This window comes from Psilocybe cubensis, chromosome 8 (genome assembly GCF_017499595.1).
Source record: "Psilocybe cubensis strain MGC-MH-2018 chromosome 8, whole genome shotgun sequence".
Lineage (NCBI taxonomy): Eukaryota > Fungi > Basidiomycota > Agaricomycetes > Agaricales > Agrocybaceae > Psilocybe > Psilocybe cubensis.
In genome coordinates this window covers 384,337-411,498 of record NC_063006.1, presented here as the reverse complement: position 1 = coordinate 411,498, position 27,162 = coordinate 384,337, and the positions used below count along the sequence as shown (strand labels likewise).

General features: G+C 46.7%; 5 protein-coding genes across 5 annotated transcripts; 1 reads left to right on the top strand and 4 right to left on the bottom strand.

Annotated features, from left to right (window-relative positions):
- Nucleotides 1-378: 378 nt before the first annotated feature.
- On the bottom strand, nucleotides 379-1,898 carry JR316_0008665 (uncharacterized protein; the record flags this gene model as incomplete). The annotated part of the gene is made up of 4 exons (XM_047894378.1): nucleotides 379-459; nucleotides 512-1,159; nucleotides 1,213-1,423; nucleotides 1,492-1,898. 4 exons carry the CDS (start codon nucleotides 1,896-1,898, stop codon nucleotides 379-381), a joined length of 1,347 nt encoding a protein of 448 aa, XP_047745837.1.
- A 3,650-nt stretch (nucleotides 1,899-5,548) lies between these two features.
- On the top strand, nucleotides 5,549-9,376 carry JR316_0008664 (Trehalose-phosphatase; the record flags this gene model as incomplete). The annotated part of the gene is made up of 15 exons (XM_047894377.1): nucleotides 5,549-6,137; nucleotides 6,191-6,371; nucleotides 6,452-6,599; nucleotides 6,819-6,902; nucleotides 6,959-7,107; nucleotides 7,169-7,280; nucleotides 7,341-7,519; nucleotides 7,577-7,790; nucleotides 7,848-8,093; nucleotides 8,157-8,447; nucleotides 8,514-8,590; nucleotides 8,652-8,719; nucleotides 8,781-8,830; nucleotides 8,894-8,965; nucleotides 9,029-9,376. 15 exons carry the CDS (start codon nucleotides 5,549-5,551, stop codon nucleotides 9,374-9,376), a joined length of 2,808 nt encoding a protein of 935 aa, XP_047745836.1.
- A 935-nt stretch (nucleotides 9,377-10,311) lies between these two features.
- On the bottom strand, nucleotides 10,312-11,635 carry JR316_0008663 (uncharacterized protein; the record flags this gene model as incomplete). The annotated part of the gene is made up of 4 exons (XM_047894376.1): nucleotides 10,312-10,386; nucleotides 10,407-11,177; nucleotides 11,230-11,455; nucleotides 11,508-11,635. The coding sequence occupies 4 exons, from the start codon at nucleotides 11,633-11,635 to the stop codon at nucleotides 10,312-10,314; spliced, it is 1,200 nt and encodes a 399-aa protein (XP_047745835.1).
- A 1,237-nt stretch (nucleotides 11,636-12,872) lies between these two features.
- JR316_0008662 (Protein-L-isoaspartate(D-aspartate) O-methyltransferase) lies at nucleotides 12,873-13,782 on the bottom strand (the record flags this gene model as incomplete). The annotated part of the gene is made up of 6 exons (XM_047894375.1): nucleotides 12,873-12,923; nucleotides 12,971-13,149; nucleotides 13,201-13,462; nucleotides 13,517-13,556; nucleotides 13,615-13,682; nucleotides 13,741-13,782. The coding sequence occupies 6 exons, from the start codon at nucleotides 13,780-13,782 to the stop codon at nucleotides 12,873-12,875; spliced, it is 642 nt and encodes a 213-aa protein (XP_047745834.1).
- Nucleotides 13,783-22,041: 8,259 nt separating this feature from the next.
- JR316_0008661 (uncharacterized protein) lies at nucleotides 22,042-26,219 on the bottom strand (the record flags this gene model as incomplete). The annotated part of the gene is made up of 3 exons (XM_047894374.1): nucleotides 22,042-22,484; nucleotides 22,556-24,459; nucleotides 24,520-26,219. 3 exons carry the CDS (start codon nucleotides 26,217-26,219, stop codon nucleotides 22,042-22,044), a joined length of 4,047 nt encoding a protein of 1,348 aa, XP_047745833.1.
- Between the last annotated feature and the right edge of the window lie 943 nt (nucleotides 26,220-27,162).

The window sequence follows — 27,162 nt, the reverse complement described above, 5'->3', positions numbered from 1 at the left end:
CAGTTGGAAGGCAGTGGCTATCAATGATACCCCAAAGTGATTGAAAGCGTTTTTCTAACACCTCTTTAGATCACTGATCAAATATGATGAAATAGTGTATCTCAGTTCAGTTTATAGACTGAAGTCTGTCCTTCCCGATTTTATGGTGATTCCGAATGTTTAAGCGTTATCACGGATAGTTTAGTGGCGCTCAGCCGCCGAGGAGCCACTACCAGGAATTCAAAGGAAGAGCTAAAATTCCGGTGCGAAACTTGTATTGTACATTGAATGCGTGTGGTATGCGATGATGTTACATGTGGAATAGCTTTAGTGACGACGACGATGAAACGATGAAACGCCAGCATGTGAAAGATGGCGGACAGCTAGGCAGAAAGAGGCTCAACAAGTCTCAACAAGTTCCAGAACCGCATCATCGACAAGATAGTCGCGGCTGCCTCTTTGAATATCAAGCCAAGAGACCTGCCACAGTACATAAGTCCCGAGGGGATATAAGTCGAGGATGAAGACTTACCTCCGACGCAGGCTGAGAAATGTAATCGATAATGCAGATATTCTTCTCGCTGTCCAGGTATAAAAAACGTGCAGAAATTGGACAGAACGCCATCGCATAGCCCTTTGTGATATGCTCCCCCTTGACGAGGGTAATAGTCTCGGATGCCTCCGGGTCGGGCAATTTACCGTCTTTGTTAGGAGAAGACGGACCAGAGAAAGAACCAGTATGCAGCTTGATAGAATCGCACGTGAAGTCAAAAAAGATCGTGACGAGGGAATTATCGTTAAACGCCGAAGGTTGGAACAGAATATCAGGCTCGTCTGGGCCATGGAAAGTGAACGCCTGTCGTTCGATCAGCTCGGAGGATTTGAGGTCCTGCGCCAATGAGACCTCGTATCGGCGCATTGTTATGGTTTCAGAATCACTATCCCAGTTTACAAGATCGTAGAGAAAAGGTTGAGTGGTTCCCGAATACCAGTCGCAGGGTCCCTCGCACCAGTCGGTGTTTGAGGGACGTGGGTTTGGATAGGGAAGGGTGACAAGGGGGGATATCGCCTGAGGCGGTTGGTTTAAGAACGGTGGAGATGACGAGGAGAGAGCAGGAATAGGCCACACAGAGACCCCAGTCGGGGACAGCAGAGTTACTGTTGATTCACCAACGATAATCTAGTTGGTGAGTTGTGAATAATGTATGTGTGCCAAGTTATATTAGATGGTACCTGGTAATAATCTTTCTCAACCGTCCAATGTGCCCAAGAGTTTTTTGTGTAATGCCAAATTTTCAGAATGGACCCTTCCATGAATATGAGGCGATTTCTAGAAAGCGAAAAAAAATTGATTTCGTCGGTGTTAACATGATTCAGGCGGGCAATGAGTTCCAATTTCGGGTTGACGTTTTGAGGATATATCTCGTATATCAGAAGAACAGAGCTAATTATGTCTTCATCAGTCATCATCAGAAAGATTTGACGCACAGAGGCGCCATAACTGATACTCACGATTCATAGCAATCCTGCTTAAACATCGTTTGCTCAGCGGCAGAGACAAAAATATGAAGTCCCTTTCCATCGATTGTGGGGTGAACGAGGAACATCCCCGTGAAATGTACCGCCGACACCCCAAGGGGCTGGAAATCCGTGATTGTGTCAGGTCCGGGCTTCAATCCCAAATCCCAAACTGCCACCCAATTCCGAGCGAACGTTACAAGATATCTACCCCCAGGGACCAAACAGAAGCTGGTAAATTCACCGAGTTCTTCATCGATATCGTATGTTAAGCTCCGTGGGCAGTGGAGACGGCGAGTGGTGGCGCTGGATAGGGGTTCCTCGCTTTTACGCGGTTTCGATGAGAGAGACGCCCATTTACTAGGAACCGTGGCTGCATGTTCGAGGTCTGATAGAGACATTCTGGATAGCGGAAATGTGCCTTCGTAGATGGAATTTCGGTAGCATGTTCGACGAAGAGCGTTAATCCAAACTATACGCTGCGTTGTCACACCGTGCAACAATTTGCAGGTCTGTTCGCAATAGTGGGTCAAATCAGATTGGCCTGTTCAGCAGGTTGAACATGCACTCGCACCTTTCTCGCTTCAAGTATATCATAAGGATCAAGGAATTCGAGGATAAGAACAAGGAGATCCATTGGCAGACTGGTTAGCTCTTTCCGTTGCGGCATCATAGACATTGTAGGCACACGATGACTGTTGTGGAGAAGGTGAATCAGATAATCCGCGATCATGAAAGGTATCGAAAAACCCTACATCAGGTATACACACCTGCAGTGAGGTTGTGACGCGTGTGCGGGGTGAGGTGGGGCAGGCGTGAATGGAGGTGCTTTAACGGTGTTTAAAGGCAATTTTTAATTTTCTCACGAACCCTGTCCGTTGGACTTGAATGCGGAAGGCACGATAGCCGAAGCAGGCCTGTGGCAATCAACATGTCCGTTCCAGATGACATTAGGAATTATAATTAAAGTTACAGGTTCCTGGAAATTGGAACGGTGCGTTAACAATTGATATTATTGAGCGAACAAACCGGGATTTCTTACGTTCCAACAACCCTGGTGTGTTAGACTCGAATTTCTCGGTATCTGGTGGTCTGAAATGTACATAGAATAGTATTAAGAAATGTAGGACACTACTCTCACCTATTTTTGTGGTGAGCAGCAGGGAAGTGTCGCGACTATTGCGCCAAGGTTGAAGTTTCTTCTATCATCTGTTTCCATCTCCCAGTCGAAGTTATTTAAAGTACAGATTCCGCTGCCGTTGCTCTCGGCTTGGTTCGCGAGTTCTCTAGATTGGTCAATCTGTCCAACGGTGTCCAGAGTCACCAATTATATCAGCACTTGACCACTCTAGATCCAAATATGAGAAATAAGCTCGTCGAAATATGATCTATATCACATTAATGTAATGGGGAGTCCCCACCGTGTTTAACATAGGCTAGGAGGCGTTACGACGCAGAATGATAGCCCTTCTCGGATGTTGACATGGAGGCGGAAACTGAGAGGATATAATTTCCCATGTTGAACGGCCCGACGCGCTGCGACACAGTCACACAGATGCTGCCGATGCAATAAAGCCGAGAAAGTGGTCTATGGTCAGTTAACCCATCCCACGGAATCGGGAGCGCAGGCGACGGAGGGAATCTCGGAATTGCCAGTGTAAAGTCGGGATCACCCTTGTCGCGAGGTATGTAAGCGCTGTGATAAGTAGCACGCTTGTCGTCTACCCGACATCACATCGGTTGAGCGAGCGTGTTTGACGGTTCGCCTTGCTGGCGAGAGTGTTTTTAGCTAGCGTTTACTCTGATATCGCACAGAAGTCGCCCGGCAGAATGTCATCTCTCCGGTGGTTTTTCTGTTCCTACTGTTGCTATACTAAGGCTTGTTTAACTTATCAATCAAGTTGCGTTATTTTATGGAGGGTACACTGCTTTGCACTGAGCCTGCAATCCCGAGAACGCGTGCGTCCCGACTCCCGACAGGTCGGGATTATAACGTTCGGAACGGAATGACTATATTTATAACTCCATAAATCTGATTTCGCGATAATAATAATAGACGAATCTGTGACGATTGGCAAAGGCGGGGACGGCGTTCCTCGGTGCGGCACAATTAGTCAGTGCCAGTGCGATAAACTACATCATGTCAAATGTTCACAGAAGTCTAGCTTACTTTGTGCGGAACCCTCCTTCGAGTCTCGTAAGCACTTGTTGCATCTCCATCAGCACATCTGCACTTGTTTCGGATTGTGCCAATTTACTGGAATTAGTAATGCTCAAGGTCACTTGAGCAGCGGAATGAAATATGCAGACTTGAATTGTATCAGCAAAAATGTATGAGAGGTAGACTGGGACGTGTAACACTGTCCTATTAATTAATGTAAGGCATAGCACAACTTGTTGAACAGTGATAAATCAATGCTTAGGAATCTGGGGTGGCTTACCATATGCTGCATACTACATGTACGTTCTGCCCCTCAATTCCGTCAGGGTCAGTGCACTCGGTTTGTTTATGTTTCTTCCAACGAGTTGTGCTACTTACCTCGCGTGTATCTAACTGAGAGTATATTTCCTATATACATGGTCATCAGAATGGGTAAGGTGGAACTAGGAGTGTTGGGCAGTATGGAATATCACGTTGGAATACAAACACTCTGTTGGCATTTATTACACGTGTGTTCCCTTTCAAATTCTTTCTCTTTCACTATATTTCGTGTTTTCAATGAAATCTCTTTCTTTAATAATAAATTCTTTTGTTAAACATGATTGCCCTTGTAAGGCACAGCCCATTTATCCGTTATACCAGAGACTGAGCGTGGACTTATCGGACGTGTATTAGGTCAAGATTTGAAATTATCCTTCAACATAATAATAAAAGATAGAAATGGAGGCTTTTGGACTTCTACATGGCATACGCAAGTTGCGGCCCATTTGCAATGGGTCTGTTGTTATCTTATCTGAAGCCAAGGTCGCGCGTCGCGCTAACGCGTCATTGTTCCAATCGGAGCACGTGCTGTGTACATATCTTTAATTTCTATTTCGGTAGTCTCTCCTGTAGATCACCGTAACCGACGTCTCGAAGAGTTTGAGGAAGGCAAACAGGACAGAAAAATATATATAATAGAAGTGACAGAACATCCTCGGCCGCCGGGTTGCTCTGTCAAAATATTGCTCGAACCACAGGGTTTTCTAGGGGACTGCTCCTGCTCACTTCTTCATGTATGATCGATCAATGTGCTATACTAGGCAGAAAGGACGTCCTCTTCCTTATTAAAGTCCTGATCAAGCGAAGTGTGATCAAATGCGATGACGCTGTTTGCACTCGCAGAATCTGATGCGAACGAAAGACGCGCCTGAAGCACATTGTTCGATCGAAATTATAACGGTGAGGCGCTTCCAAAGATAGAATCTGTGTTCAGTGCTTCATATACTGTTTCCAAAAAGATCTTACCCGACGTCAGTGGTTGTTCGAGAACGATATCAGGACGCACGAGCGGGCTCGCAATGGAGAAAAGGTGAGTATATATGGCACATTCGAACGTGCGATAACGCGGTGAGCAGTGTCTATACGATATGAAAAATTGCTTGGGGCATTCACATGCGCCTGGAATGAGAGTGTCAAAGGCTCTCAAATCAGATAGAAGACCTTTCTGCTCGATTCTTTCATGAACTCTGGACTTACGTTAGAACACCGAAGAGCAGCGTGACTTTGGATACTTTCTTTTTCCGCCACTTTCCTGCTTAATTAGAGAATAATATGAGTAAATTTCAGTTAAGATATACCACAATGCTTCTCACAGACAGTTCAAAAAAGGAGCTGGCGACCCTGGTCGCGGTTAAAGAACGTGGTATGGAGATATCTCGGTGAAGGCCGGACCGGACGAACATCGGGGACGGGAGTTGCCATTTTGGGCATTTTATGACGATTTGTCGAGCATCGCGATTACATTTCTGAATCTTAACCATCTACTTAACCGGTTTTTGTCTTTCTTTCTCCCCACCGCCTGGTACCCCCTCACCGTATACGACAGCGAGCGCCAAATTACTCTCCTCTATGGACTCATTCGCAGAGCCGTACACACGTCAGGGGGACGACATCTCACTGGAACAAGTTCGCCAGAACATCGCCTCTCTCGAAGAACAACACCGCAAGAATGGAATTCCTTTGTCTGGTCGTATTCTACATGTTTGCCACTATCTACCTATAACTGCGACCCTTCTACCCAAACCGTCGTTGGGTGTGCTCAGTCCGCCAGCAACCCCGCCTTCCAAACCAGCGGATGTTCCTCAGGAGGACGGTTCTCTACCAACCGAACAGAAGACAGAACAGGAGGAACAGGCGAAATGGTCTATGGCACCTCGCCATGGCCACGCTGCCATGATTTCTGGCATTCGCTCCATGTCTCATACTCATGAGCAGCTTATTATTGGCTGGACCGGGGACATTGAGACACCCACAGGCGAAAAGGTTTCTTCAGACACAACCTCTCCCAAAGAGCGGCAAGAGTTCGAAGAGGCCCTCAACAATTACCACCCGAAGGAGAGCGACCCTGATGACGAGAGAGATAGGAAGACCAAGTATGTCCCTGTCTGGTTGGACGATAAGGTCGCGCACGGCCATTACGACGGGTATTGCAAACAGAGTGCGTGTTGTACACGCTCCCAGATGACAACTTTCATTCCAACTGTCTTGCAGCTCTCTGGCCACTATTCCACTACCTCCTCTGGCAAGATGTAGCCACAGAATATGCTTCGGCCGACTCACATTACCCTTATTACGAATCAGCCAACGCTGCTTTCGCGAGGCGTATTGCCGATGTGTATCGTCCTGGTGACCTCATCTGGGTCCACGATTACCACTTGCTCCTCGTCCCAAGGTATGTGTTGACTTCATCATACGACCCCACACACGTACCCCTCTCCTAATTTCGTCATCAAACTAACTTTTTGGGTACAGGCTAGTACGCGAATCTATTCCAGATGCCGTGCTTGGGCTATTTGTACATACGCCGTTCCCAAGTTCCGAAGTGTTCAGATGTCTACCTCGTGAGTATCTAATGTTCATCCAGTCTCCTTCGTCTGGTGTAGGTTCTTTGGACGCGTCGGTTATTGCGGGATGCCGGCCCGAGCGTCGGGGCGTTCGGATTTGCGTTGGGTCATTGGCTATGTCATCCACGCGCCAACGACGAATGCCCTTCTCTTCTTTACACGTGCTTTTGATAGCGTTGATGTCTGATGGTTGTGGTTTCGAGATGTATCTCGAAAGCCTCCAACCATTCGAGATGTATCTAAAAGCCTGGGGTTATCGTACCCAGACCCTTTAGACTCGAGTTACTGACTGCCAATCAACTCCAGGTCGCAAGGAAATCTTGGATGGTATGCTCGGAGCCAACCTCGTATGCTTCCAAGTTAGTTCGACCTTTACATTTCAATATACATATTTCTCAACAGTATTGCATTGCAGACATATTCGTATTCGCGTCATTTTATTTCCACCTGTATTCGCGTATGTGGATACGAAACGACTTCGCGCGGGATCGACGTCGAAGGCCATGTCACGGCTGTCATGCATTGCCCTGTCGGTATTGACGCGGAACGCGTTGCAAGGGACATGTACGCGTCGTTTCCTGCCTTATTTAACGGGTCAAATTAATCTCAAGGTCATTGTTTTTAGCACGCGTCCTGGTATCAAGCCCAAGCTGGATGCACTGAGAAACCTTTATGAGGGCAAAAAAATCATCGTTGGGCGGGATAAGCTCGATGTTGTCAAAGGTGTCCTTCAGAAGGTCTGTTCAAACCTTTGGTCTCTGCAGCCCAAATTAACTTTGTGACTGTTAATCATGCAGCTCCGCGCCTTTGAGAAACTCTTGCAGGATTATCCCGAGTGGATTGGCAATGTTGTCATGATCCAAGTAACGAGCCCCGCTTTGACCGACTCGCCCAAGCTAGAGCGCATGGTCAGTGAGCTCGTGGCACATATCAATGGCGAATACGGAAGTTTGGACTTCATCCCCGTACACCACTAGTCCGTTTTTAACCTCTTTCTTGAATCGCCCCGGGATTCTGACGTTATATTTTCCAGCCACCAGACGCTAAAGAAGGACGAGTTTTACGCCCTATTGAGTGTTGCTGACCTTGCTGTCATTACGCCCCTGAGAGATGGCATGAACACCACTAGCATGGAATTCGTCATCGCTCAAAATGACACAGCCAAGAGCCCCGTCGTCCTCAGTGAGTTTATGGGAATCAGCAAAAATATGGAAGACGCGCTCCTCGTCAACCCCTGGAATCTTGGTGTAAGATTTTCTCTTCATTGAGTTACCTCAAAGTCCTGATTTTGGTTATCGCGATAGGATGTCGCCGCTGCAATTAACCAAGGACTTGTCATGAGCCCAGCGGAGAAGGCTTCGCGTCATGCTAAGCTTTACAAAGTCGTCACCGTGCACACATCTCACACGTGGGCGGCTGTCCTCTACAAGATGCTCCTGGGACAGTTGGGTTTGCAGGGTATGGCACGCCAAACGCCTTACATCCCCAAGGACCTCTTGGAAGGTCTGTATGCCAAGGCGAAGAAGAGGCTTTTCTTGTTCGATTACGATGTATGTTTTTTCGCTTATCTTGGCTCAGAAAAGCAGTGGCTTATAAGTTGTGTTTTTTATCAGGGAACATTAGCACCCATCGTCAAAATTCCTTCCGCTGCTACTCCATCAGCGGCTACTCTAGAGGCTCTCGAGAAGCTATCCGCCGATCCTCATAACATCGTCTACATCATTTCTGGCCGTGATGGCGCTTTCCTCGAACAACACTTGGGACACCTTAAGAATGTCGGATTCTCAGCAGAGCACGGTGGCTTTGTTCGAGAACGCGGTTCGAGCGAGTGGACGAACTTCACGAAGAACTTGGACATGAGCTGGATGGCAGAGGTTGAGGAAATTTTCAGATATTACACTGAGGTACGTCTGAGATTGGTTACAATGTCGGATAAATACGGTCTCTTACGCTTTTTTTACTTTTTTTAGAGAACAACCGGAAGTCATATCGAGATGAAGAAAAGCTCGATTACGTGGCATTATCGATCGAGTGATCCCGAGTGGGGGTAAGGTTTTTCGAGGTTAATGTTCGGTCTTTTACTGATTCTGGACTTGGAATCAATTCAGTCAATTCCAGTGCCGACAATGTCAGGATCTGTTGGAAAATAATCTGGCTCACAAGAGGCCAATTGAAGGTATGCATCTCGTTGCCACCGACATAGTGCCGACGACTCAACATTCCCAACTTTTTGACAGTGCTTCTTGGAAAGAAGAACCTCGAAGTTAGACCCATTGCTGTAAATAAGGTACGGTGTTTTCTCGGTTTGAGTACTTTCTACCGTATGGATTCATGGCTGATATCGGTGCAGGGCGAGATTGTCAAGCGTATTTTGTACCAAAACCCTGATGCAGAGTTCATTTTCTGCGCGGGTGACGACAAGGTAGACGCTGTTTTAATCCAATTTAATTACATTCAATAATGTTCCTCCGCCGGCGTTCTATAGACCGATGAGGATATGTTCCGATCCCTTCTTCTCTTCCAACCAGGACAAACGTCAAAAGTGACGATGGAGGCCCCTGTGGCCGTGAAGCTCGTCGACAACCCCAACGCCCCGCCCGTCGAGTTGGCCATCCAGCCCCAGGCCGTTTTCACGACCGCCGTCGGCCACAGCAGCAAGCGCACATTGGCAGCCTGGCATGTGACGACGCCGCAAGAGGTGGTGGAACATATGCTGTCGTTGGTGAAGGATGTGCCGTATGTGCCTACCCCGGAGAGGCAGGGGACACCTGTTGCTGCAGCTGGTGCGTCTTGGGATGGGGCCCGGGACACTCCCGAGAAAGCTAACCTTTAATCTTTCTCTCCCCATCTCTTTTTTTCCAAAACCGCTTTTGCATTCTTCTATCTGTTTTCATTCGTGGCGCTCTATACTGCATTGCGGACCTTGCCATCCGTATTCCTTTTTCTTCGATCGGTCGGTCTGTCGGTCTTCGCCGCGAATATCGCAGAGAATGGTATGGGGAAAAGATTCAGGAGGGCGATGAGCTTGAGCTTGGGCATGGATGTGCCCTCTGGTTCGGGCCATGGTCACGGAAGTGGTGGCGGAGGTGGGGGTCATTCGGTTTTGGGACGCATTTTCGGACTTCGCCGTCCTGGGAGCAGTGCGAGTCTGAAGAAGGGAAAGAAAGACATCTAGAGTATACCATGGGGGAAGTTTTTTCTTTTTATATTTTGTTTCGGCATTCCTTTTTTTTTTCTTGTTGACCCGGTCATTCACTTGTCTCCCTCATGTACTTTGATAGATGTCCCTCCTTCAGCTCTTATTTGTATCATTTTCTTGGTTTTGTCTTTAGAACAGCTCCCGACCATCCCCTGCCCCGAGTCATTCCTGTATGATATTCTATCATCTCTTCCTTTTCTTTTTTATATTCGAAACAAGGACTTAGAAATGATTGTTCTTATGTACACTATTTCCATCAATCTACATCCCGTTTTCCTCCTCTTCCTCTGTTTATCCTTTTCTATTTACCACGGTTTCGGATACTCGTAGATTATAGACGGTAAATATTAAACAACCTTGGGGTTCCTCCAATCACAGTCATGAAAAAGCATAGTTACGCAGGTAAGAAATCCCAAATGTGGAGTACGTTGTCCTTTGAATCCACAAAGGCTAATCGTCCAGAAACTGGGTCGAAGGAGATGGAATCCGATCCCGCCAACCAATTGCACTGGCCCGCCCAGATACTCTGGCATTCCGAAAAGGGGGTGAGTCTAATTGATACCCAAGAATCAAGTTTTTTCTCTCTCGAAACCGAGGGATCGGATGTGGTAGGTAGTCGCATGGTTCGTATCTTGAGGTGAGTCCTTGAGTAGCAAAATTTCACTAAGTAGTCGTCGCATTTTCGATATTCGTTACTTCCTTCTCCGAACTCAAAGAAGAAGTCCTCACTGCCGCTGCTGTAGTATCTATCGTCATTTTCAGTGTCGGGCTGCACTTCATCGTCGTTCTCAATCGCGTCGTCATATTCCTCCCCACCATCCAAGATTGTAGGGCGATTGCCATCATCACCTGAGTTGTATCTTTCTTCGTCGCCTTCAAGGCCGAATCGTGTAACGTCCACATAACTTCCATATTGATGTACCGAGTCACCTTCACCCTCATTGTCATTGTCATCGCCATCCGAGTCGTCATCGTCATCGATATGTTCAATTGAGCTAAGAACACCCTGAGATTCGGTATGAGTTGACCAATGCTCAAGTCTAACGACTTTATATATCGACTGCAGGTTGGTATGGGTTCCAGAACTATTCGTCTCCGATTGAGGACCAGGTACCGGTGTATCAACTACTTGGTAGCCTGTCCAAATCCACTTTCTTGTGTCACTTCTAGACCTGAAATTGAGCCGAATGTCAAAGATTCTGGACGATGGTGTTATTTTGTACCAGTCGGCAACTCGTTTGAAGTCCGTTGCTAACGGTGTTCTGCCAGGGAATCGGGGTTTCTCGAAATTGATATCAAAGACGAGTTCCATTTTGTCGTGATGGCAGACAGAAGAAATACCCGCCTCTTTCATTCCGAGTGGTAAGATTTTCCAGCAAATGACTCGGTTAAAAGTGAAGAGAATAACAACATTTTCTTCTGTGTCCAGCATAACCTGAATGATTGTCAAACAAAGCAATATATTTAGAAGTAAAGAAAAAACTCACGTTTGAAAGAGTTCTGGATTTAATTCCCAGGCGATCATACGTCCACATTGCTTCTTTATCGTTGACGAAGTCCCAGACACAAACATGGGCGCTTGTTGCTATAAGGAGATAGTTGCAAGACATTGTGATCAAGTCGACAACCACGTTCTCAGTTTCATGAAAATGATTCCAAATCCATTCATTTGAACGGCCAGACGATGGGTGATATTCAAAAACAGATATATGGCTTTGTACCCATTTTTAGCGTTGAAAGATGCTAGGGTCGGACTCATGCTTACCGAGCGGTATTAGCACCCTCATTTTCTACTGCAATCCTTATTCCATCTGAATCGGGATTTAAAGAAACGGTAAGAAGGTCAGATTCTTCGATGTACCAAGTTTTGACTCTCTGCGGTTTTTCGCTCATGGATGACGAGGAAAGATCCCATATATGTATCGCAGTCGAAACGACCGTGACACAGAATCGTCCACCTGGCACAATGAAAACAGATCGGAACTTATATCCGTCTTCATTTCCAGAGATTCTCCTGGTGTAGTATGGTTGGAGCTCCAATCCATTTGAAGTGTTTTGATGGTTCCAGAGGTGCTGGAGTATCCTGGTTGGTGCAAAGGCGGCTTTTTCAAGTTCAGAAAGTGACATCTGTGAAACTGCAAAACTGGATCTCGGTATCTCATTACGGCAGCAAGTGTCGTAGAGAGCTTTTATCCATAGGTTTCTTTCTTGAGAAATCTCCCAAAGTTTCACGCAAGTCTTCAAAATTTATGGGCACATTTATACATGAAAAAATACGTTCGAGGCTTACCTTTCGGAGAGAGAATATATCTTTCACCCTACATTGATACATTATTTCAAGAACCACATCAGGCGGTGTGCTTTGAAGCCGGTACATCGACGTTGTTGGTCCAAGTACATCCAAAGGGTTATTGAAAGTGAGCGCCATGACTTCTAGGACACGGAACAGAGAGCAGTATAAAGCGAAGACTATTCGACCCGAGACGTGTTTAATATGTGTGAGTGGACTCAAGTATGGTTGTGGTGTGTATTTGGGATGTGGGAATGGCAACTGCCTGGAAGGTTGATATACTTTAAGTCATTGAAGCGGCGACTCAAGTAGGCACTTGGACTTGAAAAAAATCGGTGCCGAAGTAGCATCGAATACCATTTGAACTTTACTTAAAGTTAGTTGAGTCACAATCAGCTGGTGTATAATGCCCTTCTAACGGGTAGATCACATCAATCCATATTATGAATTGCAGGCTAGTTTGAGGCATGCTAGAAGATTTGCTGAAAATCCTTGGACCGACTGGTTCGGTTTTATCATTCATAATGGAATACTGATCTTGGAATTGGACAGCGGTTTGGTAGGCTTCATGTTCTGAACCTGGTTGCCCATACCATTCCAGCGCCAAGTTGTGTACCTTCATCTACCTTAATCTCATCTAGATGTTGCGACAACCACATTACAACCACATGCTAGTCCAATCTCCAAAACCTCTACATTCCAATCTTGAATTTAAGAAAACTTGGCTTAAAGAAATTTTCTGAGTATTTCAGTAGGAAAGATAGTAAGGAAATTGACATGAATTTGTTTTGATGATGTGTAATATACAGGTAGCGATTATGATTTGATACAACGTTCATTTCAATTCATAGGGCCACCAGTTTGCAGGGCTTTATCAGTGAGGGGAACATACTGCAATTGTACGTTAGATAATAAACTTTGGCAGAGAACCAACTTACCCGAACAGCCATTACTTGAGAGCGTGTTACATTCCCATGCTCATCTTTATCGATATGCTCTATGTATTGGGAGTAGTCGCCTACAGGAATGAACATCCGTCCGGGTTTTGCGAGTTGGTCTATCAATTCCTGTGGAACTTTAGATGCTGCAGCTCCGACGTGAATTGCATCATATGGCCCTTATAAAATATGTTAAACAACATTACAGTAAACGCCGACCAAAAACACACCTGCAGAAGGATATCCAAGCCTCCCATCTCCTGCAATCATTATGATCTCTCCGTTTTCGATGGATTCTCCTCGCCCATCTTTTTTGAGATTGTGAATAGAAGAGTCAACCAGTTCAGGGATATGATCTATGCCAACAACCTTCCCACCCGGACTGACAAGTTCGTGAAGGACTGACACAAGGTAACCAGACCCACTTCCGATATCGAGTACTTTCGCTCCTGGATGAAGATATGGCAATAAATGTTCCGTTGCATACGCGTGCTACCAAATTGTGAGCTCCATTATACAGAGAAATAACGCCATAATCATGCTTGCCATGTGCGGTGCGCTTATCGTCGCCCCATGCCCAATAAGCCTGTTAGATGCAATGTTTCAAACGCAGGTTTAATAAGATGACTGTCAAGGAACGGAACTGTGGAGAATCCTCGTATGCTTCCGATTTCCTAGGTACATAATTGCCTCTGTCGACGGAATTCATTGCCTGTATGACACTCATTCAATGTGCCTCTTGGAGGACACTATCAGTATTTTGGTTTTACCTTCATAATTCGGTCGGAATGAATTATGCCATTCGATTTCATGTTAGAGATGAGTTGAGAATTAGTTCTACCAGAGCAGCGCCAGGCCATGTTGGTTCAAAGAATAATACAATCGAATGGCGTTTCGATGTTGTTGATTGATTGAGGTAGAAACAAGGTGTGTAGACGTAATGGGCGTCGACATATGTTTCGACATGACATATGTCAGCATCATGTCATGTGCCGATGATTGCAATGTTTGTCTCCCAAGACATAGCCAATAGGATCAAATTGACGCCATGTTTGCACAATGTTTTGGTGTTGCCCTTGGCAAATTGGCATTTCCTTCACTTAAGATTGATTCAAAGTCTTATTGCCAACCCAGAGGCCTTATACCTTTTAATTCCACATCTCAGGACCTGTTCAATATCCCAATTGCTTTACACCGTCAACATTGAACATTCATTGGCAACAACAGTGGAATGACCTACGCTGACCTACATCAAATTTTTGGCGACGAATGGTTGGAAGCTCTCAGCAAACCTATATATCGTTTCAAAATATCCATTTCGATATACTTTTGAATGTGATACAACTCTTGGATCCTTTAGAAGTGGTAAAACTTGGTATGGTGGGTTTCTCTATTACCAGCTTCAATAATATAAAGAGAAAGCTGACAGTCGACAGACATGCCGTTCTTTACGAGAAGCCTCTGCGCACCGCTCGGTTTGGATTCCCTTACTTAACAAGATATGCGCGTCCAACGCTCTCTTCAAACCGACCTACAATATCCCCCAACTATCCGTAATAGAAATTCAACGCGTTGTTTTTAGTCCAGATAAAATCATTTCTCTTTACAACAAACATCTCTGCTCAGGCGACCGTATTCTACCGGCTACCTCTAAGCGATTAACCATTCCAGGTGTTTTAGATATAGCTGGAAACTTTACCAGATTCCTTTTCCTCATCCCTGGTGGCCGCTTCCTCGTAAGCTACTCAGGGTACTGGAGAAATTTGTGCGTGTGGGATTTGGACGCTGTCACAAACAAACACTCAAAAGTGGCTGAACCTCTGGTTGAGTGGAAATATCGCTTACAAACACCCATTGTGTGCTCTCAGGATCCTACGGGGACTGCCATTCGAATCGGGGCACTGGCTATCTCAATCTCTGATGACCTGTTGTACGTGTTTCATAATACCGAACTTTCGATGTCGACAATATTGAACCGAACTAAGGGGCGTACCTCAATATCATGTTTTCGAATGTCAACTCGCTTCAACACCGCCAACGACCCATATCTACAGAGCCAGTGCTCCACGATATCCAGGCAATATCATGCTTCGACTAATGAGCGGAGATATCTTCGTCGAAATAGACGACAATTGTATCTATATGTGGGATATCGTCCGAGATATATGGTTATCCTGGAAGCACGGGTTAGAAGCTGTTTTAACTGTGAGTACAGTCACTTTCAACCGTAATAATCATTCTCAAAGTAAGACGTCGTTAATTAGGCTTTTATTGACTGCTGCAGAGTCATATTGGTTAGCTTCAATTGGATTCGTGGCTGGAAATTTCCTATTCCTGGTAGTCGATCATGGCTTGGGTTGGAGAAAGCGACACCATTTGATTTCTCGCCCGACTTCATACTACCCATTAATCAGCCGTCCAACCCAAGTTACCATCTCTCACGAAATCAGATGTCGGTTTATAGGTCTGCAAACTCCTGGTATAATGGTCACTCGGTTGCACCGTTTCTATTCGACATCATTGAATCTGGGAGTAGCTCAGAGTATTTCACCGTGTCTTACAAAATAAACGCTTCTTCGGTTGACGGCAGAGAAAACTATGAAAGCATTGAAGAATGGGCAACGACTTTAATCCAAGATCTTAACTACGGAGATTTCTCTATAGGGTGGGACAGCTGGCGAATATTACAAGGCCAAATATTCAAATGTTTCAGTAATTTCGACACAATACAGCTTTCTGTTTCTGGTGACAGCATAACCAAAGCAGCAGACCGGATCTATTCGTATTATGATCCAGTCGTCAGCTTGGAAAACACGGGTGACAACCTTCTACAATACGGCGAGTTCACATTTGATCCAATTTCTGGACGATTATGCTATGCATCACTACTGGACGAAGGGTCCATTGTCGTTGCGAATTTTCTTTCCGAGGGGGCTGGCCATACATGGTGGTAATTTTCGAGCACCCGAATGGAGCACTCAATTGACAGGTCCAAAAATGTTATACAATGTGCCGAGGTCTATAGTGACAGGTCACAGTAGGTACTCATAGATAAATGTTTCGAGTTGAAATGGCATCTTCAACTGCCCTTTCTTGGGCGTAGGAAATGGCGTCAAGGGGTATGAAAATAGAGTGGTATATGCTGGCTCTTTCAGGTTGATCATATAGTGCATGCACTTTTGTATAAGGCGCCACAGAGAGATTTTCTGTGAATGTGGGGTGGTGGGGATATGGTATGTGTGCACCATCTCTGCAAGCCGTGGACGTTTCCGTAATTTGGTAAGGAATTTATAGTGCACTGTCCCGTTGGAATCCGTCATGGATCGATACAGCAAGCACATAGCTTCCCAATGAAACATTTTGCTCACCAAAGTCAGAGCGTGAAGAGCTTGTCTGTCGAAAAAGAGACATTTCAGTTATGATACGAACCAGCTCATCTGGTAATTTCAACAGAGCCTTTTCCATGCCCTTGATCAACCTCTGGGAGTTCCAATGTTAATCAGCGAGTGCGAGCCTCCAGATAAATAAATGTATGAGATGCGTTTTTGGCGGGGAAATGTACCACGGTAAAGCTTTACGAGGTATCATTATTGAAACAGAGCGATGATAGTAGCGTCGTCGGAGTTCAAATAATTTAATCCCAATCATTGAAGATAAGATACTTCAAGTTCAGAGCTGCCATTGAGTAATCTACCCAATGGTTCTTTTAACAAGATTTTTTTGAATGGTTTTGAAGCCTCTAAATTTCTTTCCTATGTTCTTATTGCTCTAAACCTAGAAAGGTTTTCCAATTACACACCTCCGTCCTAGTTCATCACGTAGTCATGTGACATCGGAGTTCAAAATCTCTTGTTCTGCTTGAGCGCGTCGAGAACTAATTAAATTGTAGTCCAAACTCCAACATACGCGCTTTTAAATTATAAACACCGTATCAGGAGGTCGAGGAGAGGGAAAACGATCCAAAGATGCCGCTTGTACGCATTGAATTATGCGATTTCAAGTCATATAGGTAGGTCAAACCACTGCTTGGTTCAACATAGAAATCTAACCATGAATAGAGGACACCAGACGATAGGTCCTTTTATGAACTTTACGTCGATTGTCGGCCCCAATGGAGCGGGAAAGTCTAATCTGATGGATGCCATCTCGTTTGTGTTGGGTGTGAAAAGTGCCCAGCTTCGCAGTTCGCAGTTGAAGGACCTTGTTTACCGTGGGCGACGTTTGGCCAGGGACAACGCAGAAGGTTCTGTTGCCGGGGAAGAAGACGAGGAAGAAGAAGAAGGCGAGGGAACGGCGAAGAAGGCATGGGTTATGGCTGTCTACGTCGATGAGAACAAGAAGGAATGGAAGTTTCAACGAACGTGAGATTCTCCAAAATGTGCCATTGACGCGTCTTTCTGAGAGACTTTGCAGGATATCGACCGCTGGAGCATCGGAATACAAGCTCAACAATAAAATAGTCACCTACTCGGCGTATAACGCCGCCCTTATCTCTCACAACATCCTCGTCAAAGCAAAGAACTTTCTCGTGTTCCAAGGAGACGTTGAAGCGGTGGCCTCGCAGTCGCCTCGCGAACTTTCGCGCCTCATCGAACAGATAAGCGGGTCGCTGGAGCTCTCAGCTGAATACGAAAAGGCTAAGGAAGCCCAGGAACGCGCGACCGAGAATGCCACCTTCAATTTTACTAAGCGAAGAGGGATCGCAGGCGAGATCAAGCAGTACAAGGAGCAGAAGACCGAGGCGGACCGATTTGATGCGTTGTGCCAGGAGCGAGACCAGCTCATTCTCGAGCGTGTTTTGACCAAGCTCTACCATATTGACATGGGTATCGAAGACAATACGCGAAAAATTGTCCAGAAGAACAAAGAACTTACTGGGCTGAGGCAGGAGCAGAAGGAACACGACAAAGCCTTGGAAGCTGCACGCGCCGATCAAGCTAAGGCTAGGACGTCAGTTATGCAGAAAGAGAAGGCAATCAAAAAGGCTGAAAAAGCATTGGAGGGCAAGGTACCTGTTGTCAGCTTTTACCTGGATGGATTCTCACAATTCTCCATAGAGGCCCGAGCTTGTCGAGAAAGAGGCACAAATCACACATTCGACGCGGAAGCTCAATAATGGTCTGAAAACGAAAGAAGAGCTCACGAAGAACGAAACACAACTCAAGACCAAAGTCACATCGCTGGAGAAGGAGCTTGTCAGCGTGCGAAAGGCTGCTGAACGTGCACAAGGTTGGGTGGTTATTGCTACCCTTGTGACAATTATCCTCACCTTGCAATTGTAGAGGAACAACGAAAGGCATCTCAGCACAACGTTGCTTTAAGTGAAGAAAGTTTAGAGGAGTACCGCAAGCTGTAAGTCCATTTTCGGGCAGTAGCATACCTTGTTCTGATGTTTCCTAATTTGCAGCAAAGCTTCGTCAAGTGTACTGGCTGTCGACGAAAGACAATCCCTAGAAACACTGACTCGCGAAGAGAAGACGTCAACTCGGGCACTGGCACAACTGACAGAACGGGAAGAGAGCTACCTAGAAAAGAAAAAAACCAGAGCAGAAGAGCTCGAATCTCAAAATGCAAAGAAGGAAGAGGTCTGTCGCACCCACGCAGCTTGGAGAGTTCCAGACTAACATCTTAGACAGTTGGAGGAAAAAATTGCATCCCTCCAAAATGAACTTGCTGGCGTCAGACAGGAACTAGACAACCAACAATCAGAAAAGGCAAGAATAATGTGAGAGAACACTTCTCTTTCCGCAATCATCTCACCTCAACTCACCCTATGTCAGGAAATTGCAAGTAGAATGTGATGAAAAGCTGCAAAGCATTTATCAGAAGCTTCTGCAAGCCGGTGTTGAAAAGCACGAGTCTGAGAAGGAGGCGAAGCTCAAAGAAACTCTGGCAAATCTACAACGCCTATTCCCAGGTGTGTTTCTCCATTTCTCTTTTTGCCTCTCTATCTTTTTAGAAGTTGATGATAAATTTTCAGGTGTGCGTGGACGAGTCGTCGACCTTTGTAAACCCAGTGCACGTAAATTCGAAACAGCTATCTCCGTCATTCTTGGACGCAACATCGACGCAATTGTGGTGGATGAAGAAAAGACGGCTATCGACTGCATCGAGTACATGCGCAACCAGCGAGCAGGACAGGCCACTTTCATACCTCTTGACACCATCCAAGTCAAACCCATCAACGACAAGTTCCGTTCCTTCGCCAAGGGTGCCCGTATGGCAGTTGATTTAGTCCAGTATGAGCCTGCCATCGAGAGAGCTATTCATCACGCTTGCGGCAACGCACTTGTTTGTGATACGATGGCGATCGCGAGATTTGTATGCTATGAAAAGGGACAAGAAATCAAAGGTGATAAATTTTGTTGATATTTTTAAGAGACTAAAGTATTCACTTCTTTGCTAGCTGTCACGCTGGAGGGCACCATCATCCACAAGAGTGGTCTTATCACCGGTGGCAAGAGTACCCGTGATAACAGCAAGAAATGGGACGAAAAGGAGGTTCAAGGTGAATTGATTTTTACATTTTTGTATTTGACAACCCTTAATGCAGTTTTCAGGCTGGATTCGCTCTCGAGACAATCTGCTAGCAGAGCAACGTGAACTCAGCAAGCAGAAACCCCGCGGCAAGACGGATGAATCACTCATCGCCGACATTTCCCGGTTAGAGGCCAATATCACAGTAGCGAAAGATGATCTTGTAGGTCAAAATGTTACGCCACCTGCTTCTACCTAACACCCTGCTACAGAGAGCTTGCAAATTGCGCATCACTGGTCTCAAAGATGAACTGAAGCATATTGATCGTGAACTGAAGGCGGTATCACCGGAACTGAAAAAGGTGCAGTTTGTTTCCTAGTACATTTCAGAAATGTGTTTGACGGACAACACCCTTAGGCGAGGGCGTCGCATAGATCCCTGCAGCAGCGAATTGAACAGCTCACAACGACTGTCAACGCGGCTGAAGATAGTGTTTTTGTATCTTTTTGTCGCAAAATCGGTGTCTCCAACATCCGAGAGTACGAAGAGCGACAGCTCAAAGTTGCCCAGGAGGAAAGTCAAGCCCGTCTGCGCTATGATACCCAAATCGCCCGTCTCAGCAACCAGTAAGTCTTTCTCGTTTCTAACTTGTTTTCTCATTTGTGTGACTCCTTTCCAGAGCTGCATTTGAAAATGAAGGACTCACTGCGATCCATGAGCGTTTAGCTCGTGTGGATAGTTTGATTGAAGCTGAACGTGCCAATCTTGTCAATTTGGAAGAGCAGAAGGTCGCGGCTGAGCAAGACATTGAGGCATCTGAGAGGGTTGTGGAGAGATTGAAGGAAGAGTTGGGCTCGGTGCAAGAAATCTTGGATGAAAAGTCCAAGGTTGTGGACCAAGTTAAAAAGGCTGCTCTGAAATCATCCAAGGTCCTTGACCAGGCATTGAAAGAGATTGCTCTTTGTGTAAGTGTCTTAAGTGTTGTCTTGATTTCGGGTCCTGACATGTATTATTCTCAGAATGACGAAATTGAGAAATTCGCATTGGAGCGATCTGCGATTTATCGTAAATGCCGACTGGAGGAGATCCAGTTGCCACTATTAGAGGGAGATCTCAAACATGTTCCTATGGAAGAGGTGCGTTGACATCTTTTATCCCTTAGCCCTTTCTCATACTTTGAGACCAGAACCTTCGTGAAGAAATGGCCATGGATGTCGATGAGGACGAAAATGCAACTCAACGACCGAAGGTCGTCGCAGACTATGGCATCCAAGTTGACTTTGACTCCATTGACCAGGATAGTGGCGAAGACCCAGCACAATTGCTCGCAAAACTCGACAAAGAAATTACCGACAAGGTAGCCGAAATTGAACGCATGGCACCCAATATGAAAGCAATGGAACGGTTAGTGCACCCTTTACATAGCCTACGCTACGTGTACCGACGCCTATCTCATCCAGTCTCGACGATGTGGAAAGCAAATTGGCGGATACAGAAAAAGAGGCTGAGAAAGCCAGGAAAGATTCCAAAGTTGCACGTGATCACTTCAACGATGTCAAGAAGCGACGGTTTGTCTGCTATTCACATTTTTGAAAGTCACGAAGTATTTATTTTATTGGCAGATGCGATCTTTTCAACAAAGCTTATAATCATATCTCAGAAAACATTGACTCAGTTTACAAAGAGCTAACAAAGGGTAAAGCATCGCCTATGGGTGGTGTCGCATATCTGGCTCTGGAGGACAGCGAGGTATGATACTTTTCGATATAGACAGTCCAGAAGAGATGTTAATGAAGGTTTTGCTTAGGAACCCTATAACGGTGGTGTCAAGTATCATGCTATGCCTCCAATGAAACGGTTCCGTGACATGGAACAACTGTCGGGTGGAGAAAAGACGGTGGCGGCTTTGGCACTGCTGTTTGCAATCCATAGGTACGGGTGTTTCTTCTTCTTCGTACATCAGCTTATTCATATCATATAATTAGCTACCAACCAGCACCGTTCTTCGTCCTCGATGAGGTTGATGCTGCTTTGGACAACACTAATGTCGCAAAAGTGGCAAACTATATTCGAACTCATGCATCTGATACCTTCCAATTCGTCGTTATCAGTTTGAAGAACACGCTTTACGAACGCGGTCAATCTCTGGTCGGCATTTATCGTGACCAAGACGTCAACAGTTCTACATCGTTAACTCTAGACGTAAGTTTCAAGCATCTATCAATCGACTTTCGCTGACGTGATAAATACTCTTCCAGTTGACCAAATATGGCGAGTCATGAGCAGTTCATATTCTTATTTTTCATTTCTCTGTTTCGCTTGCTGCTGAATCTTAAATGTTGTATGTACATTGTACCGTGTTTAGTTTATACCATTACTCGTCATTTCCATAGATTGTAATACCATTCACTAAAATGAAAAGAACACCAATACAGATGGGAATATTAGCGAATAAAGATGAAAAAGAATACATGTTTACAACAGAACCTGATGGATCTACATGAATGTGGATAGAAAGGTAAAGGGTGGAATCGAAATATACAATATAGTAATAGATAGAATGGGTTGAATAAGGTTAAATTTATAATCATGGTCAGGAGGTGCTGGATGAAAGAGTTTGAGCGACAGTTTTAGCATCTTGATTACCACCGAACGTCACGCGTTCTTCCTGGAGCAACATGGGCGGAGGCGGGAGAGGTTCCAAGCGAGACTCGCTCTGCGTCAAAGCCTCGTCAAAGTAGGAGCTGAGGATAGACATATGCTTGGGAGTGATGTATTCGTCTTTGGGCGGCGCAGGGAAGTCGGACAGGCCTGACATTCTGGAAAGGGTTGATGTAGTCATGTAGCTACTTCGAGTAGCTTCGGTTGGCGGCATGAGGGAGGAAAGTATACGTCCAGAGGAGTTTGCCGTGTCGATATCTTGCCGCTGAAGTTGGTTGTCATGAACGTATGCCATCTGACCATCAAACGAAACGTGATGGGCCGAGACAGCGGGAGGGGTTGAGACTGATTCAACGACGCCCATCCGGAATCTTGCTAGATAATTCGGAAGAAAGCAGGATCAGCATGCTTTCAGATAGCAATCACGAAGCACAAATGATACTTACCAGTCTGATCGTCGTCCTCGTCAGTGCCCTGGATAAACGATGAGGCTCGAGAATCAGCTTGAACATCTTCAGGCAGCACCCCAGATGCATGGAAGGCAAGTATAGGATCGTTGCTGTCGTTGGGCGGAGATCCAGATACACCCATTTCTTCGAACACGAACTGCAAGCTTCCTTCTGTTGGATGTCTGTTCATGCGGCTGGGCCGTTGTGACGATGGCGGTGATTGGGAGTACTGGCTATTCGATGATCGTTCACGTTCATGAGACAGCATCTCAAACTCTTCACTTAATTTGCGAGCCAGGCTAGTCAGACTGCTGCCGGTGCGACGATTGGGCATGTTCTCCCAGGGTGTCGACCCGCGATTAGGTGGAGAAGGTGTTTCTGGCAGAGCAGCTTCGTTAGGTGTGCGACCGACACCAGGACCAGTTGGTCTGTAGAAAAGGTCTTGGAAGTTGTCCAGGTCATTGGGACTGCCTAGAGGCTGAGGCAAAGTGCGAGGAGAGGAAGTAGTCGAAGTGTTGCCAGAAGAAGCCGATTGAGTGCGCTCGAATGAAGGGACACGCAGGATCTGTATATCTTCCTCGTCTCCGTGTTGTGAGGAGCCATACAGCACACCGTTGCGACGACTGATGGGGTTGAGTTCGGCCAGCTGATCGTCTTCCTCTTCATGTTCCCAAGAAGGCTGCGAGGATTGTAAATGCAACGTTGGCAATTGGTCTTGTCCTTTTGGCGAAAGGTTGAGACTTTTGCCACTGGCGAGTGTTCCTTTATCGTTGTCCGCACGGAACCGCGCTGCATTGACTAGAGTTTCGCCGACTCCAACAGTATCGTTAATGTTCAATGTAGACCGATCAGGTGTGTGAGGCAACCGGCTTCCGTGGTTTGGCGAAAAGGGCGAATACTGTAGGTCATGAGGAAGAATTTCACGAACAACGCCCGGCGACAACTGAGCCCACATTTTCGATCCGTGAGGGGTACTATCTTCAGACCTAAATTGTCCAACGAGACCATTTGCATCGAGGTAGCTGTCCCTTTGAGTCTGAGCGTACGGATGAAGAACCATATATGGAGGTAGTTTGTGCCTGGCTATGATGTCAGATATAGCCGGAACCTTCATACCCATGTTGATAGATGGATGTGGCCCAGCGAAGTCAGTATGACGAGGAGGATGGTCCGCAGAAGCACTAGTGCCATGACTAAACGACAAACCGCCTTGAGCGTATGGATGGTTGGGCATGTACTCGTTCTCTTCTTCCGGAGGCGTGCCGAGTGCGATGCCCACCTTGGAATCAGAGATGCCAGAGTTAGCAGGCGAAGGGGAGTTGCGAACCGTCAAGTTTTGATAGGACTGTCCAGGCTGGCCACGATCCACAGGCAACATAGCTGGATCTGCGAGACGAATCACTTTGGTCTCGTTCCTTGCCAGTGCCCCCTCGAGCTCCGATCCTTTTGCGTCGGCATTAGGTACGTTCAGTGACGAAGCAGTGTCATGGCCGCAAAGGACGGTAGATTTGGCCACTTTCATCGCTGATTTGCCCCAGGAATCATTACGGGAGTGAGTGCGTGAATGAGCCTTCGATGATTTCGTCAAGGTTTTGACTAAGGAGTTGGTATGGGAATGCGTTTTGGCTGACAGTGATGTTGTAGCATTGCTTTCAGTGAAGCTCGTAGTGAACTGAGCCGGCGCGATGACAGGAGTAAGGTCTTGAGTACCCAAACACGCACGAGCTGCGATGTATTCCATGCTAGACTGATGCGAATGTTTTCCCTGTCTGCCCTTCTGAGTCAACGATTTGGTTCTCGTCCGCGACATACTCCGCGCTCGTTTGTTTCCAAAGGAATGTTTAGCCTGCCGCTGCCACTCACGCCTTTCTGTCTCCAATAGCTCTCCTTCACGCAGAACGCTAAAAACATGGTTAAGAAAAAAAGTACCATAAAAGGAAAGTTCAAGTTAATCGACTTACTGTGCCAACGACATAACCGGGGTAGGCAGAAGTGCCAAATCATCCATCGCGAAGCTCTTGGGCCTTGGGGGTCGGCCGCCGCTGGACGACGCCTGTGCACCTCCCGTACGCGAACCTTGCGGGCCCTTGGACGGATTTGCATGCTGCACATCTTCGGGTTTCCGTTTCCCTTTGTGTAGGTCCACCATCGAGCGCGAGTGCGCGAGCACACGCGACGCAAATCCGGGCTCACGCTTTGGCTGCAGCTGCTGAGACCCAAACTCCTCCTCCTCCTCTGTCGGCGTTAGTGGGGGGCTCACGATCCGTCCACTGCTTTCCTTGGCCTTGATCGGTCCTTCTATCGGCTCCTGTTTGATGCGTAGTCGGGGGCGCGGAAACAGTAGGGCGTCGCACCATGTCTCTGCAGACAACCACCTGTCCATGCCCCTCCTCAACTGGTACGTTGGCGAGTTTGGCCCATTTTTGTTGGGTATCGTCGTCGTCTTGCCAAATACGAGTGTCTGCGTGCGGAAATCGGGGGTGGAGGTTGAGTTCTTGAGCGATTTACTGGCGGCTCCTGAAGGCGGGGGGAGAGTGGAATGTACGCCGTTAGAGTTGCTTGGACCAGCATGAGGTTGTGGTGTCGTAAAAGTCAGCCGAGGAGGATTGGGTAAACCTTGGGCGGGCATCAGGCGTGGAGCAGGAGTCAGGGGCGCCGTGCGGGGTTCGGGTGCCTCTGTTCGAGGGAAGGCGTAAGCATAAGGATGAGCAGAAGTTGAAGAATTGGAATTTTGCCGTGATATCGAATTGGTCTGTGTTCTCGGAGAGCTATTTGAGGCGCCTGATGAGCTCGGCGACCGCGATTGATACGGGTGGTTCACCGTGCTTTCATTGGGTCTTAAAAGTGTTTCGTAGTATGAATTGTAATAATCTTCTTCGTCTGTCACAATCAAACTGGTTTGGTCTGTTTGATGAGGGTTGGGCCTCCCCGTGGTGGTAGCATCAGATGGCCGTCGCGAGCCAGACGACGAACTGTCCCTCCGTGTATGAGTTGGGGAATCTACCATGCCATAGGGTCCATCTGACGTGGGTTTTAGCAGCCGTGTCGACGATTTACGCCCAACGGCGGAGAGACTGGGGGATTGTGCTACCTTGCGGCCGGCGACACCGAAGCTGAAAATACTCGCGATGCTGATCCGGTTCGTGTCTTTCGACTGTCGCACATGGGGCACGGGGGATTCACCGACGCCGCCCATACTATCGAGATTAATATAGGATGGCACAGGGGGCGGATTTCCTGACACTGTCGACCGTCGGTGTAGCGTTAGACTTGGCCGGTTCGGATCCATCGCGCCAGACGAGGTGGTACGCCCTGAGATGACCGACAGCGTACGATCCCTGCTCCTCCCTTTCCTCTCCTCCTCTGCCGGCTGGTCACTGCTGCCGCGAGGGTTGAAGTCGTTGTGCCCTCCATACCGCAGGTGGAGCTCTCTATCAGCAAGCATGCTGTCATCCTCATAATCATCTACCGGAAACCCCCAGCTATCCCTCGCCTTCTGCTTCCGTGGCTGTTCCTTAGGAGGTTCGTACGGGCCATTGTATGGGATATACCAGTCTTCGTCGGTGTTTTCGGTTTTCTTATCGCGACTGCGTGACGATAAACCAAAACTACCGCGGCTGAACATGGAAAATGGTTGGTTCAAAGCCGCCTGAACAGGCATGAATAAAAGGGGCCGAAGAGGAGGAAATTTTGTCTCCAGACGTCCTTAAAGGATGTATCGAGAGGACAAAAAGGTGGTTGAAGGAAAATATGAAAAAGGGGTACCCGTTTGAATTCTTGAAAACATGAACCGTTTCAGAAAAAAAAACGGATAGTTCGTTCAGTGTTGGTATGTGCAGTTGATGAGATATTTTTACTTTCACTACTCACCTTAAAATCTTTCGTCGTCTCTACCACCACCACAGAAGGTTGTAAGGCCCTTCACGGCCTGGGTGAGCGAACTGATGATGGAAAGAAAGGAGGAAACGATTCTTACATACGTACCGCTTGATTGACAGAACATCATCAAGGCACTTCTCCAAATTCTCACGTAGCCCCATCTTTTTTAGATCGCCAATTACACATGCCACGTGCAAAGCGTTGCCACGAGTGTCTAGAACGAGGCTCACAGTACAAAAAAGTGTATTCAAAAGTTCCTGAGAAGCATTCTAATGTGGTTCTCCAACATGGCGCGAAGATCTTACGATTTTTGGGGAATTTTTGGGAGCTCAGAGCACAGGCCAGTGCAAGATCACCAACAGCCCTCACCGCCTCTTCATCTATATTTTAGCCTTCGATGGTTCTTGATTATCACCTATACCAATTGTAGAAAGGTGACAGCGTAGGAGCAAGCGGCGTTACCGAACGTAGGCAAATTTCATGGGCTGATATCACAGCGTGGGCGCAGTGCGCCTATCAATAGAAACTCTGTCCCAATTAAATCCCCGCCCAGAGAAATATCCCCGGCTCACGTATTACAGAAAATGTCATCCCACATGACGCTGTGAATCAGGATGCTTTAAAGGGGGTGAACAAAGGTATTTATCTTATTGAGCTGAGTTCTTATCTCGTCAATGTAGTTAGTTCAATCACAATGCAAGTTTGGACTGTTAATGGCCTCCCTT